At 37.8% G+C, this 17,075-nt stretch overlaps 1 protein-coding gene across 1 annotated transcript; it reads right to left on the bottom strand.

Moving 5' to 3' along the window:
- Positions 1 to 3,860: 3,860 nt before the first annotated feature.
- Positions 3,861 to 6,805, bottom strand: LOC124637026 (G-patch domain and KOW motifs-containing protein). The gene is made up of 6 exons (XM_047173342.1): positions 6,488 to 6,805; positions 5,949 to 6,240; positions 5,605 to 5,693; positions 5,154 to 5,328; positions 4,584 to 4,716; positions 3,861 to 4,359 (listed from the first exon to the last, which is right to left on the bottom strand). Exons 1-6 carry the CDS (start codon positions 6,616 to 6,618, stop codon positions 3,893 to 3,895), a joined length of 1,287 nt encoding a protein of 428 aa, XP_047029298.1. The 5' UTR covers positions 6,619 to 6,805; the 3' UTR covers positions 3,861 to 3,892.
- Positions 6,806 to 17,075: the final 10,270 nt, after the last annotated feature.

Raw genomic sequence — 17,075 nt, 5'->3', positions numbered from 1 at the left:
GGTCTCAACTTCCGCGGGGCGGTTACCAGTGACCGTGGGGCCCTAAATACCCTCTAAAAGACTGACGTAGAAGGACGTGGGAACCCACTACGATTACTCTTCCCATGAAAACCCCCTATGGAATCAGATACAGTGAGAGAGATTATGTTGGGCGACCCGACTAACAATCGGCGCCACCCAGTACCCGGGCTGGATGGTGTGAAATTGGCGACCGAAGCTTCCCCTGAGGTATACCGACGGGCTTCAGGAGGAAGAATTACTACTGTCGGTACCACAACTTCTGCGAGCGAGAAGACCTCAATACGAACAAGTCATCGTATAGGCGCTTGGAACGTCCGAGGTCTACTAATGGCGGGCAAACTCACCATCGTGGAAAAGGAAATGGAAGTACACAAGATTTCCATACTAGGCGTCAGTGAAACGCATATGCGTGGTAATGGCCACTTCACCACTGCGGCAGGGAACACCATGTACTTCTCGGGCTGCGAGGACTCGAGTAGGAATGGGGTCGGAATCATATTGCCACCGCACATGAACAAATACGTACTCGGTTACAACCCGGTGTCTGATAGAATCCTGACTATGAAGCTGAACAGCAAGCCGTGCGTGCTGAATATTGTACTAGTATACGCCCCGACGGCACAAGCTCAGGAGGAGGTAGTAGAAGACTTCTATGGGGAACTAGAGGAAACGCTGAACTCGATTCCCGGTCGGGAAATTAAAATGATTCTTGGTGATTGGAATGCCAAGGTCGGTAGTACACTTGCTGATGATCATATCAGCAGCACTGTTGGAAAATTTGGACTTGGCACTAGGAATGAACGGGGTGAAAAACTGATCGAGTTCTGTATAGATAGAAATCTCAGTATCATGAACACGTATTTCCAACATCATCCAAGACGTTTGTACACGTGGCGATCTCCAGGCGATAGGCACAGAAATCAAATCGACTACATCATTCTAGATACCCGCTGAAGATCCTCAGTCTCAAATGTGAAGACCTTCCCCGGCGCGGAGTGCGGCTCTGACCACAACCTCCTCGTAGCCAATTTCGCACTGCGCTTAAAAGCTCCTACCCGTCAACCACCTAAGCCTAGAAACTTGAAGCCTGCCGAAAAATCTGCCTTCCGAGAGTTTTTAGAAGGGAAACTGAAGGATTATCCAGCGCAGGAGCCTGCTAACGCTGACAAACAGTAGTCAGATTTTAAAGGCCACATCAACGATGCTTTGGACCTGGTCTCTAAGTCGAGGAAGCCAGAACAGAAGCAAAAATGCTGGATCTCCGATCATTCGTGGGAACTCATCCAGCGCAGAAAGGCCCTGAAAACCAAGGGACTGCAAAACCATACTGTAATGGCTGTTTACTCTGAGCTCAGCAAAGCTATCAAAACCAGTTGTCGCCGTGACCGAAACAGCTTCATCGAGGGCATTTGCAGAGGACATAGAGAGGTTTTCTAGCAAGTTACAAACTGCAGACTTCTTTAAGAAAGTGAGAGTCCTCACCAGACAGTTCAAGGCTAAATCGTGGGTCATTGAAGATGTCGATGGCACTGTACTACACGAGCTTGACCGCATTGCCGAGAGATGGCGTGTATATTGTGAGCAGCTGTACTCAGATCCCTTTTCAACGCCAAGAGCCGTCCTGAACTGGGAAGAACTAGAACTGGAACCCACGATCCTCCGTTCCGAAATATCCGCTGCACTTCACTCCCTCAAGAAGAAAAAAGCACCAGGAACCGACCAAATCACTGCAGAAGTTCTTGAGGCTATGGGTGATTTGGGTATAGAGAGACTTCACGAGATTTGTTTACACATCTGGCACAACGGTGACTGGCCGCAGGATTGGTCGGAATCCGTAACTCTCCCGCTGCACAAGAAAGGGTCAACTAAGAACTGCGGCAATTATCGAACCTTATCCCTCATCTCACATGCCAGTAAAATTTTGCTCCATATTTTAAACAATCGCATCCGCTACTACCTGGATTGGCAAATCCCGCAGGAGCAAGCGGGTTTCGTGAAGGGCAAGGGTACTCGAGAGCAAATTCTCAATGTAAGGCAGCTCGTTTAGAAGGCATACAAGTTCGATACGCCTGTAATAATGTGCTTCGTTGATTACAGCAAAGCTTTCGACTGTGTCAACTGGAATTACTTGTGGAAAGTCCTAAACGAACTTGGTGTACCGAATCATCTCATCGCCCTACTTCGCACCCTGTATGACTCAAGCCGAGGAATAGTGAGAGTCGATAATACAGCCTCAAGGCCGTTTAAATTTTGCCGAGGCGTGCGCCAGGGATGTATCTTATCGCCTATCCTCTTTAACATCTATGGAGAATACATTATGAGACGTACCTGCGAGGATTGGGACGGAGGCATCACAGTTGGTGGCGTAAAAATCAACAACCTGCGCTACGCCGACGACACTACTCTTCTTGCTGCAAATGAGTCGGAAATGGTTGCACTCCTGGACCGATTGGAACGTTTCAGCGAGGAGATGGGGCTTTCCATGAACAGGTCTAAAACCAAGGTCATGGTGGTAGACAGGGCTGGGAAATTGGAGCTCACAGGCGCTTTGAACCTAGAGATAGTGAATAACTTTGTTTACCTGGGCTCCAATATCAGTAATAATGGCTCGTGCGAAAAGGAAATCCGCAGGAGAATCGGCATGGCTAAGAGCGCTATGTCTCAGCTAGACAAAATCTGGAAAGATCGTAGCATTTCGGTAAAGCCCAAAACTAAATTGGTACGGACCCTGGTCTTCTCGATCTTTTCGTATGGCGCTGAGACGTGGACGATAAAATCTGCAGACCGCAAACGCATTGACGCTTTTGAGATGTGGTGCTGGAGAAGAATGCTCCGGATCCCTTGGACAGCATTTCGGACTAACGTATCCATACTGCGAGAACTAAAAATCACCTCGCGATTATCAACAGAGTGCCTACGCAAGGTTCTACAATACTTTGGTCACATCGCACGGAAAGACGGGGGAAACCTCGAGAGGCTAATCGTGATCGGTAAAGTGGATGGGAAAAGGCCTCGCGGTCGCAGCCCCATACGTTGGTCCGACCAGATCCGCACTACTCTTGACTCCACGGTGCACAGTGCCCTTCACACCGCCAGAGACAGAAACAAATGGAAGAACATCATACGTTCGAAGGTGATGACACAGGGAGGTCACGACCCTCAGCATTGAGGAATTACGACGCAAGGAGGAGGAGTCGCCTGATATAAAGGAATAAATAAAAACAAAAATAGGCGATTTGACAACTGACTGAAAATGGTCGGTTACTTAAACTTAGAAGTACACCTCACCGTAAGTATTTATTGTAACACCTGTGAAACGTTGTCCAAATGTAAAATGATTTCCTAAATAAAGTAAATAGGCAAAACATATAGCTAAGAAAACTGGCATCTAGGTAGATGCCAGTTATTACAAATTGATATTGCCAATCTTGTATGCCGATGATCAAAGCTCACGAGTTTTCCCTTTTTATCGCCTAGAAGCAGAAAATTCCTTATCAGCGCCATCTTGTGACTTACACTGACACTGCCCGTCTATCCTTGGGAGAACCGAATACATGTGTTCTGGTAAATGAGGATAGAGGGAGTTATACAATCTTTTCGCAAAAACAATTTTTCCTGAACATCCATAATTTTCCCAAGCCAAAGGTCAGGAATGTTTTGATTATGCCTGGTAGAGTACACATTGTTCATTATATAATAGCGTACGTGAACTTCATTCAAACGTGAGTTCAAAAAGGATTTGAGAAAACCTATACAGGCGTATTCGGTAATTGAAACCTTCAGCTCACCATGGCTCAACTGATAAAAACAGAAAAAAAAATGGTTTTAGAAAAGCCAAATATTAAAAAAAGAATTTATTTACACATGATTCTTATTTCCTATGTTTTTTATAATTAGGAGACCGATCTCTGTCTCTCTTCTTCTTTTTCCCCTTGCGTTTCTTATCAATATCTCTTTTTACTTCCGAACTTCTCTTGTGTGAGTCTTCGGAACTACTTCTTTGTCTTCTGCTTTTAGACTTATGTTTTCTTCTTCTATTATCATCGTCAGAAGAGCTTAATGAGTCATTACTGCTATATCTTTTCTTGTCTTTTTTATGTCTACGTCTTGACCTATCTTCACTGCTAGAAGAATCTCTTCTCTCCTTTACTTTATCCCTACTTCTGCCGTTTGATGATTTTTCTTCTTTATTCCTTCTGTGATCGTCATTATATCTGTCTTTATCATTTTTGGCACTAACTTCATTATTTCTTTGACTGGTTGAACTTCTTTCTTCCTGTTTTGGCTGTTTCTGGGAAACTTTTTCAGCCTTTTTGTACTCTTCGTAAGAATCCGCGTCTAAAATTGTAGTTAATACATGTTACATTAGTGTTATGAATAAAACATAGAGATTTGAAGCTTTGACTAAGTGTTGTCTTGCAGGCCCATTCAAGAGGCGGGGTTTGTATGAAAATTGCATCTGAAGTTACAGACATCTTCAATTGCATCTGTGAAAGAAATTATTGGGCTAAAGTATCTACTTTCTTACAAGCAAATTCTTTATACACGTGTATTGTACTTACTTATAACTTTAGATTCCTTGTCATATTCTGATTTAGTGACTGCATGCATCATAAATTCGCTGAGGCTGACTGTTTCTTTCTTTACTGCAATTTCTACCATCACTCTTCCATTGTCCTCATCTAAGCTAACAACCTGGAAGAATACAATTTTTTGTTATATTATCAAAAGTTAGGAGTTTAGGGATCTGTCAGACACGGAGCGGTCAGGTGTTCAGTTTTGCGTCCTTCGTGTTACTTTGATATGCTCACACAGGAGGCATTCTGACCGCGTCAGTCAAGTAGAAGTAGTAGAGCTCGAATGCAGAACCAACCACTTGAACGCTTGACCATGTGACCACTCTCTATCTGATAGGTCCCTTAGTTGATATTAGCATAGAGAATTGACCAGCATTTACTTCTAAAGGACTTCTTAAAGTAAGAAGTCTCAGTCAGTATTTTAGGGGAATTGGCATTCATTGTCTCATTCTTGAACTACAGTGTGTCACCAATACAATATAGCATCTAGTTTTATAGGTCTATAGTGCAATTAATTAATTAAAAAGTACAACCAGTCTAATAATTAAAACATACCTTGCCATAGTAACCAGCATACTTCCCAGTAGTTATTTTAACAAAGGAGTTTTTCACAATAGTTAATTCTTCCTCTTTACTGTCTTTTTTCTGTTCCTTTTGATTCTTTTTGATTACTTTATCAGCTCCTAAGCCAAGACCTTTTGGCCGGAGTTCAGGCTGCTTATACTTGGACCTGAAATAATTATAATTTGTTGTGAAGGAGTTTCTTAAATTCATATCATATCATAGCAGAGAGTGTTGACAGTTGTTACGAAAACACTTTATGCATTTTCAAGTCATATCTCCTTCATCAAAAACAATAGGTAAGCTTGTTATGTGTGTAAGTATGAAGGGCAACTTATCATTATTTTAAATTATAGATTTACTATAAGTTGTTTGTTCTATAGATGCATATTATATCACTATGTAGATGCATGCATGAAACAATTGAAAACAAAAAGTGACTTACCCCTCTTTGCTAGGTGTCCATCCCATGCCTCGAAGCATTGCCATACCAAATTGTTGAATAGGAACTGACTCATAGTCATCCAAGGTTGACTGAAAAAAAATATTCTGTAGTAATAAATAGACTAAAACAAACTAATTGCAGAATTTTGTTAAAATATAAAGTACAAGCAGCTTTTTCCTGCATTTTCACAAAATATGGCCTATATCAGACAGGGAGAGTGTACCTTCCCAACATAGAGATTTTTTTAATTGGATCAATATTCAGGATCCTTTGTACTAATAAACTAATACATTTTCCTCTTTACTATATTATTAGTGATTTAAAACAAACATTGAATTAAATACCTCTTTTTCTCCTGTCATAATCGGTTTAGCCGGTGTAGGTATAGCTAATTTATCATCAACCTCCACTTTAACGTTTTTCTTAGCTTCCTGCAGCAACTCTCTGACCGCCATCTGATCAAGCGTCTCATTTTCATCAATCTTCTCTTCTTTTATTACCGGTTCTTCTTTAATATCTGGCTCTTGTACGGCACTCTCAACTTTCTCTGCTATTTCTCTGAGTTTCTCTGCAGTGATTAGAGTGTTTGGTTTCATGGGGATTACTAGTGGTAATTCTTCGGTCACTGTTTCTCCTCTGTGAACAGGTTGTAGTCAAAATGTGAAATGGTGTTTTTGAAATAATTTATAGCATCAATAGTAAGAAATGTGTTTATCGTTAAAAAAACAACCGGTTAACAGGTTCAATATAGAAACTTAACAGTTTTTAAGGGTAAATCAGTTATCTGTGAGCGAGAATAATAGGCTATGCAGTTTACAATCAAAATATTATCTATTTTTAGGTTATTAAATATCATAATCATAATAAAGTTTTGGTTACTTACCCGACGACTTTAATTGACTTTTCTTCAACACATTCTATGTATTCCCTTTTATCTTCGGTTATTACTGGTGACATAGGCTTTTCCACCTTTTTGGTTTTCATGAAACCAAAAGATATTTTCTTGCCCTCCATGATGCAATTTATGATCTTAGCAGATAAATTGAAATTGTTCAGCGGACCACCTTACATTATGTTTATTTCTATGTAATATGATTACACATGTATTGATTAAATACCATTTAATTCAGTAAAACAAAAATAAAATTTACGAACTCCGCATCATTGCGTCTACTTGACGTAAACAAAACGAAACGAATGAATGAATGATTGAACTAAGACCAAATTAAATTATCTTGTCTCTGGTTTCTTTTCATTGCTGCTAAAATTGTCTCTGGTTTTTAAAAGGATGAAAAACTGTGATTTATCGACTTTGATGGCGCTTGGATTTAAATAAATTACTATATGTAAGTATATATTTTTTTATCTGAACCTTGTATTTTTCTTCTTGTTATAATTATAATAGTTTCTATCGCTAACAGTAGAGGGTGGTAGAAGTAACGAGGGTAAATGCGAAGAATATACGGAACGGAAGGACAGCACATAGAGACGTAATTGTAAGGTAAATTTCAGTTGTATCGCACAGATGGCGTTTCGTGCTATATATTGGTTTCAAAATGTAATTTTCCTGGTAAGTTTCCCAAGCAAACCGCGGACTTATTCCTAAATTGAAATAATAAGACAAACAATACGGTTTTTTTTAAACTGTGATTTATTTTTTGGTCCAGGAAGTGCGGGGTGAAGAAGTCATGGTGGCCTAGTGGGTAAAGCACAACCTCTGAGAATGAGTGTGCGGGTTCGATTCTGGTTCAGGGGCCCGATTCTCCTAAGTTAATAATGTCAAAATTGAATAGAAATCGAATCGCAATATGATCGCAATAACAGTTTTAACCATATCGGGCATTCTGCTATTATATAAGACCAAACGTATTACAACGACATTAGATTGGTTTGCGATTGGTGTGCTATTTTGGTGATTTTGGTCTATACGGTAGTTTGCTCTACAATCATATTGCAATCGTAAATCATTTGCAGACAAAATGATTCATTATTGAATGACAGAAAAGGATAAAAACGTTTATTTCAAAGAGAAAATAGCGGAATGCCACATACGCTTCAATCGTAATCGAATCGGGATTGGATCGCAGTCGAATGTGAATCGTATGTCGCTTAAGTAAAATTAGGAGAATCGGGCCCCAGGTAGGTACCAATGTAACTTTAGGTACCTACTAAGTTTGCATGTACTTTATATGTATATCTTGTACACCTTGATAATCACCAGCTGAGTACCAGCTTCATAATCCAGTTAACTGGGCAAAATGAAATCCGTTTTAAATCTATTTACATCAAGGCATATTAAATAGAAAACTGTGTCATATATCTTATATCTAAATTCCTACACAAATAGCCTTGGAAAAGGAATTCTAAGCGAAGAATCTCTGAATTCATTTGTGTCCATCCCTTGGTCCGCTAGCTGGCTCGAGACCCGCGGGCCACGACATGCAGTGAACAAACTAAATGAAATATTTTCGTGACAATATCGACATAAATTGGACCGGGCGAATGTTTTGTGCCAGCTGCGATTTATTTGCTACAGAAATGGGACTATAAATTTTTATGCCCATACTTACCCATCTTCAATTTCATTGGTGTTTTTTGTAATGTCAGTTTGTTGTGTTGTGAATGTGGTAAGTATAAAATGTCTAACATATCATTGAAGTGTCATGTTAGCACACCCAGCCACGAACCCACGGAGGTTGAATCAGCTATCATTTCTAAAATAGGAGGACAGAGAGGAATACATTATGGAGCACGTACGGGGAGTACATAAGGGAGTACCTTGAAGGTAGTACATAAGGAGGTTCATGCAGTGGGAGTACGAGAGTGGGTACACAAAGAAGGACACATAGTAGAAAGAGGAATACATCAAAAGGAGAAATAAGTGCCGTGCCCACAGTACCCGCTACGGTAGATCCGCCAATGTTCCGTATTGCTAAGCAGTCATTATATGTATACTTCCAAATCAGAGGTGTTAGGTGAATACAATATATGAAAAGCCGTAAGAAGTTTTATGTTATGCCGTTACAAAGTTTTGTCAGTTTTTGTACATTGAAACAAAAACTGTTTGATGCTAGTTATATAAATGCCATTTTTACCTATCATCTTACAATCGTCCTTTACATATCGGAGAAGTGACCCTTCAGCTTAGACCTTCTATGCTCGTACGTATGCAATGAACTCATCTACACAATCATAATCACCCGTGCTTTTATTTTTCGCGCTAAAGAAATACCCCAGCGGTATGCATACAACCTTTGTAGTCGCGATACTAAACGCGTTGGTTAAAAGCATTGCAAAGGTGCATTAGGTAATGACGAGTGGAGTTCATTCCACTTCAATCTCTTAATTGACTCTTATTCTTCAGTTGAGAAGGTGGAATTATCTTTGTAGAGTAGCCAAAGACATTTTGGACTTGCAATATCGAGGTTTTGAAACCTGTAGGTAGGTATCTTACCAGAGATGACTGGGAGTAGTCACAACGTGGAGGAATTTTACTACCGAAGCCTAACTTCTTTTTTGTCGTTTAAAAGACGCAATGCAAAGGCCAGTATTTCAATTTAAAAAAGGAACCAAGATCCTTTCATCATCTAGGTATGCTTATGCGTATACATAATAGGTGGCAACGCTTTTGTCATAAAAACTTTTTTTTATAGATGCCAGGCTGTTGTCACGGAAATTTGATTTTACGAATGAGCGGTTTTAATACCTGTGCCACCCTTTGTCGCAATAAAAAGTGATTTGGCTCGCGGTTGACGCATTTTTAATATCTTCTGATGAATTAGTAGGACCTAAATGTTTGATGGAAGACTTGCTTCTTTATTAAAAGTAAAGAATATAGAATGGCGAGGAGGCTAAAAATGGACAGTAAAGATATGGAAATCATTTTTAAGATATTTTTATTTTTTTTAAGATAGGTAGATATAAGATATAGCCATATAGATATAGCCACCCATATAGCCTATATCCAGTTCAAGAAAAAAGGTAGCTACCTAAAAAAATATGTACAACTTCATGTTAGTTAGGTCCCAAAAATCTTAAAAGGCTATTGCTGTGGCTCCCGTCTCTCATACAAGTGGTAGACATATGGACAAACGCTACCGTCAATTATTTTGGTGCCGATTGCACCCTGCCTAATATTTTCTCCAGTTTTCAGCTGGGGTTTTCTTGTAAAGCAATTTATCTTGACAAAGCACCACGTACAAAATAAATAGAACGCAACCCAAACATTTCATCATGAAACCGGATCCTGATTGCTAGAAATTACAACTTCGTCATTGTCCATCACAATTAAATTAATAGTGTACCGTTTAGTTGCAAGTTAAACGCTATTACCCGGAATTTGGTTAAATAGGGCTACGAGGTGGGGGACTAGACCGTAAATATTTCACCGGTTATGAATATTCAGTTCCTCCCGGTGGGGGACTAAAAGGAATAAGCACCTAACTTATTGAGTTCAGGATCCCTGTTTGTAATTAGTTGTACAGTTGGCTATCGAATTGAAACTGTTTGCCGAAGTGATTGTATTGGAAACGAAGACTAGTCTGAGGGACGATAGATATTGTTTTAGTTTTGTTGTGAAGAGGGTGAACTATTTCGCTCTATTGTTTAACGTTACTACAAAATTGTTTGTTATTGAGAATTTTAGTGCAGGTTTTATTGAATTGTATAGTTGTAGAGTTTCTAGAAAAGAAATTTAGCGTCATGACAGTAATACTTTTCCGAACACAATAAGAATCCATGGTGCAAACGGTTTTTTTTTTAATAATACCTACCTTAATATTGCTGTAATTATTTCACAGCATGAAGTTTTTAATAAAATATACTTTATTTTTATTGAGATATAAATTAAAAATCTGTTGCAGTACAAAATATGTGCCCGATGTAAGTGCATCGTGTCCACCGTTTATTCGCTGTATTTTTAAACATGACACACATGTTGTTTTTACTTGGCCGTGGGTAATTTAATTAACGCTCAGCATAATTTCATGAAATATTCGGTTTATTGTTCAATGTTTAAATTAACTGTGCATTCGTTTAAAACAATTCATTAACAAGATGCATTAATTTACATTTTTGCAGGCTATTTGATATAACTCGTGCCCAATTCCATTAGGTTGATTTGAATCTGCAACAAATTGAAGTAACGTAACATAAAGTTCTAATCTTTGCCCCGATAAAAAGGGAAAGCGAAGCTAGACTAAACGAAATTAATGTTCGCATCGACGACAGAATTTCGCCCATGTATCTCTATATTATTGTAACTCTGAGATTTAGAACTATCTGAGCCAGACTGGGATTTGGGCCACGGTCATATTGTGAGCTGGTCAGATAGCGGATTGGTATTTTAAATGCATGACCTAGGTAGGGCCTATAAACGATGTTCAGAACTAAAGTCTGGGGTAGATCGCATAATTTGTCTTGGCTATAAAATAATTCAGTAGATCCAAGAACAATTCTGACCATTAACATGTAATAATGTGCCAAATATAAAGTTTTTTAGTGAACCCCACTGCTTAACAGCATCTGCATAGGTCTAGTCAGCATCAAAGCTTCTGCTTTTTGTTGCAAGATCAAACATTTTTTTGGGTGCTTACAAACTATTCAGCATCAAAGCTTCTGCTTGTAAGCACCCAAAAAAAATGTTTTTCAAACATCTTGTTTCCAATCACTCAGTAGCGGAGAACTGTTTGGTTGAAAATATCTCCGCTCCGCTTGGTGAAGTTTGAACCAAATCCCGCTTTCGATAAGACCAACGCTGCATAAGTGCGACGACCAGTTTACTAACCTCTTAAATGTCCAACGTAATCTCTTCGGCTTTCAGACGCTGTTGATATTAAATTGAAGAAGATTTATTAGATTTGTTTTTTAAAGATTTTCTGGAATGTTGTTAATTAAAAGCGATCACTTTCAAATGTAAGTAATCTCTTTTTAATAGCCCTTTGACACTGTTAAGGGCATACGGTCAAAAGTACCTGTCATTAAACTTTCAGACTTTTTGGAGATATTTCTTTTAGAACTATCAATGTCTTACAAATGTTCCAAAGCGCGTAGGTGGACTTTTATATTAATTAACACTTTGTTAATCGAACATAGAGCTTTTGATATTATTGATACCTATTTAAAACGTATGTTTGTAGGTACAATGTATTATTTGAATAATGAATATTTTTGTTGTTAATTTTATTCATGAAACTTGACTGCTAGAAATAAAAGAAAATCTCTAAGGATTGCTTACACAAATTAAATATTAACAATGAAATATCAGAAGCGGTTATTTTGACTGTGAATACTGTGTACATTTTTGTGGTGGGATTACCTAAAACAAAAGGCGGTTGATTGGCGCAGCCGAGGACAATGGTCGGAGCTGAAACACATTGTACCATTGTACTAACGTCAGTCATTTTTGTAAATACATTATTTATCACGATGAAATTCCCCGGAGAGAGTCTGGGTCTAGACGGCCAATGCCCGTAAAATTCACACCACCCACACTTTTAGGTATTGATGATACATGACCCAAAAGTTTGGGACAGTTCAATTCGCAGTCAAAATTGCAACAATTTAATATGACTCAAACAAACCACTTTAAAAAGTTATATCATTTTAACTTTACTGTCAAACTTATTACAAGCAGTGTTTAGGGAGTTATGGGAATAAAATCTAGTTAAAGTAGTTTTGCTCTCTAATGTTTCCAATCTTTTGCTTACATCGAGCCTTTCGAAGTTTCGAATAGTTATCAAATGGAGTATTAAAGTCACATTATTTAGCCAAATTCGAATTCTATATTCTTACAAATTCTTTTCTAATCAGTACTGAACAGTAATTTGGGGCAAGACTGAGCATTTAAATTGCTAATGTAATCTTTTTAACGATTATTTTGCGATTCTGAGATTTCGTTAATAACTACCAAGGCAATGGCAAATTCATGAAGTTAATCGAGAGTAACTCAGCTGGTCTTGGCTTTGTCCTTCAATATTCTCGTTCAACATTTCCTCAATAAATGAATGGAAAACACTGAGTCCCAAGGCGTAAAATCGACTGAAGAAAATAGGTCAGTCGCTTTAGCGGACTGCCAACGGACCGTTCTTGCAATCTGTCACTTAATGCACGATATCAATCTGTGGAGCCGACGATATCTCGCCTAAACCGGCTTGCCTAATGCAATATTCCATTCGCTAAATCCTGCAAAAAAGCAATATTTCAAAAAAGGAATAAAGTACATTTGGTGTGTGAGACGCTTTCGAGACAGTTGACGTAGTGACGCCTCGACTACTAGAGCGAAGCAATCTCATTAAACTGGGAGCGAATAAACAAGATTATTCCCAGCGTACAAGTCCCGTCTCTGCCGAGATTAAGGTCCCGTAGGTCAGTATTTTTAAGTCAATTTCTTTTATGAAGCCTTAGAAAATGTATTACTTTGTCTAAGAGGCCATTTTGGACGAGCTACGTTCAAAAATACTACCTGCCCTTTGTGGAAAAAATCCCGGGTCGGGAGTGAGTCGAGAAAATGAAGACAAAGTTATAGTTGTAAATTGCAGACCTCTTCTGGCTTGTCAGCGAGGATTGTTATGAGCATAAAAAATACCCTTCACGATGTTTCAAGGTTATTTTTTATCCGAAGAATATGATTTCATTTAATTCCATCTTTCTCAAATATTGAATGAAGTTTTCCAATAATCTGCGTTTCCACTTTATTAAGTTCAAAGGTTAGCTGAGCCGGGCTATTGAGATTACGGAAAGATATTAGAAGCGCTAGGTTTTCCTTTATAAATAGAAAAGTTTCTTGTTAATTAATCACTTATTTTATCGATGACGGGCTTTCTAGAGAAAATGTTTGAGAAGTGTCTCCGTCTTAAAGAGATCACTTCTTTTACGAAGTTCTTACTCATTAAGTAACCACAGTAGTGTTTTATTAACATTTTGGTACCTAATAAGTAACAATACTCTGGGTACAAGTAATTGTAAAATGCAAAAGTAACTTCATCTATGTACTTAGAATATTTTCCAAACCTAACTGTACCTACCTAGCAATTTTTTATGAATACGAAGTTTCCAAAAAACACGAACAAACCCGCAGCCAAATGCGAGTCTAAATAAAAACTCCTTACATCCAAAATTACGTTACAGATACAGCGATACCCCTAATCCTCCACTCGGTATAAAATTTCGAGAGCATTATTTATGTCTGGAAACAACTCTCATACATAAAATTGATATCTTAAATCTTTTCTGTGTAAGTTAAAACATTGTTGTCTGTGTATCATAAAAATGCTTCATTAAAACTTTATATATGGACTTGGAGTTCATAATTCCCTCGTGGGATGCGGTGAACACTTTACATTAGAGTTCGGGTCTACACTCGCGAACTTGCAGTTCTACCTATGTTCTTGGTCTGTGAACAGTTTTAAAGTTGTTTTACTTGCGTATGATGTTAAAGTTAAAACATTTGACTGTACGGTTTGTTTTTCGAGTTTACTTTTAATTGAACACGAGTACACGAAGAGAGCAGTTAGGAATAATTTATTTGCAATGAAAACTGGAAATGAGGTTTGGTTTTGGAAAACGAATTTGCCCACGTATGTGAATATGTGTCAACACGTGATACCTTTATCGACGATTGGCGGTTGATTGCTATTTCTAGGAGATCGATCACCGACGCTAAAAATATCATGCATATAATTTATATGCCTTATATCTTGTACTAAGTCACTGAACTTTTGGAGCGAACTCAGAATACTTAGGAATGAAAAGGTCATATGTTCGAACTTATAATATTATCATTTATTATTTAAAGTGACGTTGTTAAGAATTTTCCTAAGAACAACCAGAACTTTATATTACCAGTTCCTGTTCTGTGAAAACTCACCTCAAATTGGTTGCCATGACCTTTGACAACTTGACTGCCATTGCTAAGTGTAAGCACTTGGTTTGCCTTGCTAAGGGTCGCGGTTAGACTTTGGCCTTAACAAATATTTGTATGACCTGGCTTACGTACATTTGCAGCCGTCTGGGACCCGTTAAATGTTTGCCAACTGTAGTCACAATCCTGGAATGCATGTGTTGCGAAAGGGTATTCATAGAAGTCGAAAATCGAAAACAAACATCTTGAAGCAGAAAACAGTTTATTTAAATAATTTTGTGAAGTACCCAAAATAATTTCTTCAAGTTGAATGTTTTTTTACCTCTCTATAAATAGTAGTAGGCATTCGACGCATTCTTCAAATTAAATTGCCACATAAGATATCCCGTATTATGACGTTGATCCTGTTGATGTCTCCGAATAATGTGGGTCTTTAGCGTACCCCCGAGACTGGGGCCTTTAGAGCCCCGTAAAAAGGCCCAGAGAAAAGAGGTGGGTAAATTGGGACAACTGGCCGTCACGGCCGTATTAGGATACATCACTACAAAATGGCCGACCCGAGCATAACGTTAGGTTTTATTGAAAGTAAAATATATTTTTTTAGTATTATTAGGCTGAATAATATTTTAAAAATTATGTTATTGTTCATGTGTCGTAAAATGCAGTGGTTTTGCTCAATCATATTCACTCCAGACTTTAGATGAAAATCTAGAAAAAATGCAGCAGTTAGTTTTAATGTCTTATGACTCGTTACTCTATTCAGACCAGATAATTTGATAATTTGCTGGCTTACTCTTTAATTTTGAATATATTGGAAATCATCATTTCATGTAGGTATATGTACCGATAATCTGTGTTTGATGTACATACGAACAATGTTTCATTCATGTAGAATTAGGAATTATATTCCTAAGATTCCCATTTTATAAAATGAATGTTTTATTCAAGTTTAGTACACAAGTGACTGCAACTTGATTCTTTACTCTTCAGTTCAAATTAAAATATTTAAAAAAATGTATCAAGTCATAATCGCAAGCATATGCAATGCAAGCATATGCAATGTATAAGCATATGCAATGCATAAGCAATGTATCAAGTCATAATATTTAAATTGCATTATATGTAAAGTGTAAGCTTATATGCATTTTATTAAATGGTGACCATTTATTAAATAAAGTGGTGTTCATGCATCAAATTGCTCAAAGTACCAAAGCGTTTATGGAGTTCGTATATCCGTGAGTAGCCATTAAAACTTCTTAGCCACCATTTTTCTCGGTCCACGCCCCCTTTAACGTAAAAAGGCTGTTCTTCAGCTTCCAGAAACTTCCTGTTTTTGACACCTTTCGATTCATCATTGTTAACTACTAAAACGTCTGAAATAAAAGTACTCACGGTGCAAAAATTATAGTTGATTGAACCAAAGGTGTAGTATCATGTAAAAGTCGATCAATTCTTTTGTAAGGTTCCTGTGAATAAAATAGATGTTTTAGTAACTTTCTGCTTTAAATCTATGATCGACTACCATACCGATTATGGTGACTACTTCTAAGAAACACATTCCATTCAACTTAAAAAATATTACGAGTAGGACTTACCTTGTTTGACAAATAGATTACCTACCTAATTAGTTACCGACCTTCATTCATCTATGAAAATACTATTATTAAGTACTATACTGTTATTAAAAGCCTTTTCAGTTATTCCTTGATCATGTTATACCTATGATTTCTTGAGCCTTAGTATTGTGTTAGAGAGCGCACCTAATTACTTAAAGGCACCTTAAAGGCACTAGTAGACAATTTAATGATAATATTGTACTTACATGACCAAATCTATATTTTTGACCTGAGCGTAAAAGACGATAGAAAAATGCATTTTATTCAACAAACAGCCCAAATTATTCCAATTTCAACAGCATGCAATACAACATTTCAAAACATGACAGCTCAACGGTTTTTCCCGCCAATGCAATATGGCCGCCATCAAAACAATAGATACGAAATCGAGTCATAACTTAAAACGTACATTTAACACAGTTGAAATCTGCTTTTTCGGACGGGCGGACGCGAAAATTAAACTATTATGAAATTTTCAACGAAGCACCTGGTACCCATTTCGTTGGGACGTGGATATATGGCGGGAATATCGTCGTTTGTTATTGTTTCCCGGTATGTTTGCATTTGTCAGGGAACACGCCTTACGTGATATATGAATTATTTTCGATGTCATGGACGCTGACATTTTTATGCTTTGTGTCGTTGTTTTATTTAATTAAGTGTAGGTACATATTGCATGGCGTTGTTACATTCATATTGTTTGCAATAAAAGTATGGGCTTGTTTATACAGAGAAAAGGATTTTTGCTTGTCAATTTGCAGAGTCCTGTTAGGTATAAAGTTAAAAAGCTGATAAATTTAGAAACCAGTTGTTTTGGTGAAAACTCCTCCCTCCTGATATTCATCTAAATATCTGGAGACTCTTCTAGAAAATACATTTTCTTTTACTTAACCAAACTTCTGGTAGGTACTATGTCTTCGGCGTACAACATGCGTTTGCAAACACAGAAACATAAATCTTGCATGCACAAGCCCCCAAACAGAAACGGGTTATTT

The sequence above is a fragment of the Helicoverpa zea genome, chromosome 15 (assembly GCF_022581195.2).
Source record: "Helicoverpa zea isolate HzStark_Cry1AcR chromosome 15, ilHelZeax1.1, whole genome shotgun sequence".
In the NCBI taxonomy this organism is placed as follows: Eukaryota; Metazoa; Arthropoda; class Insecta; order Lepidoptera; family Noctuidae; genus Helicoverpa; species Helicoverpa zea.
This window is presented reverse-complemented; position numbering and strand designations above follow the sequence as displayed.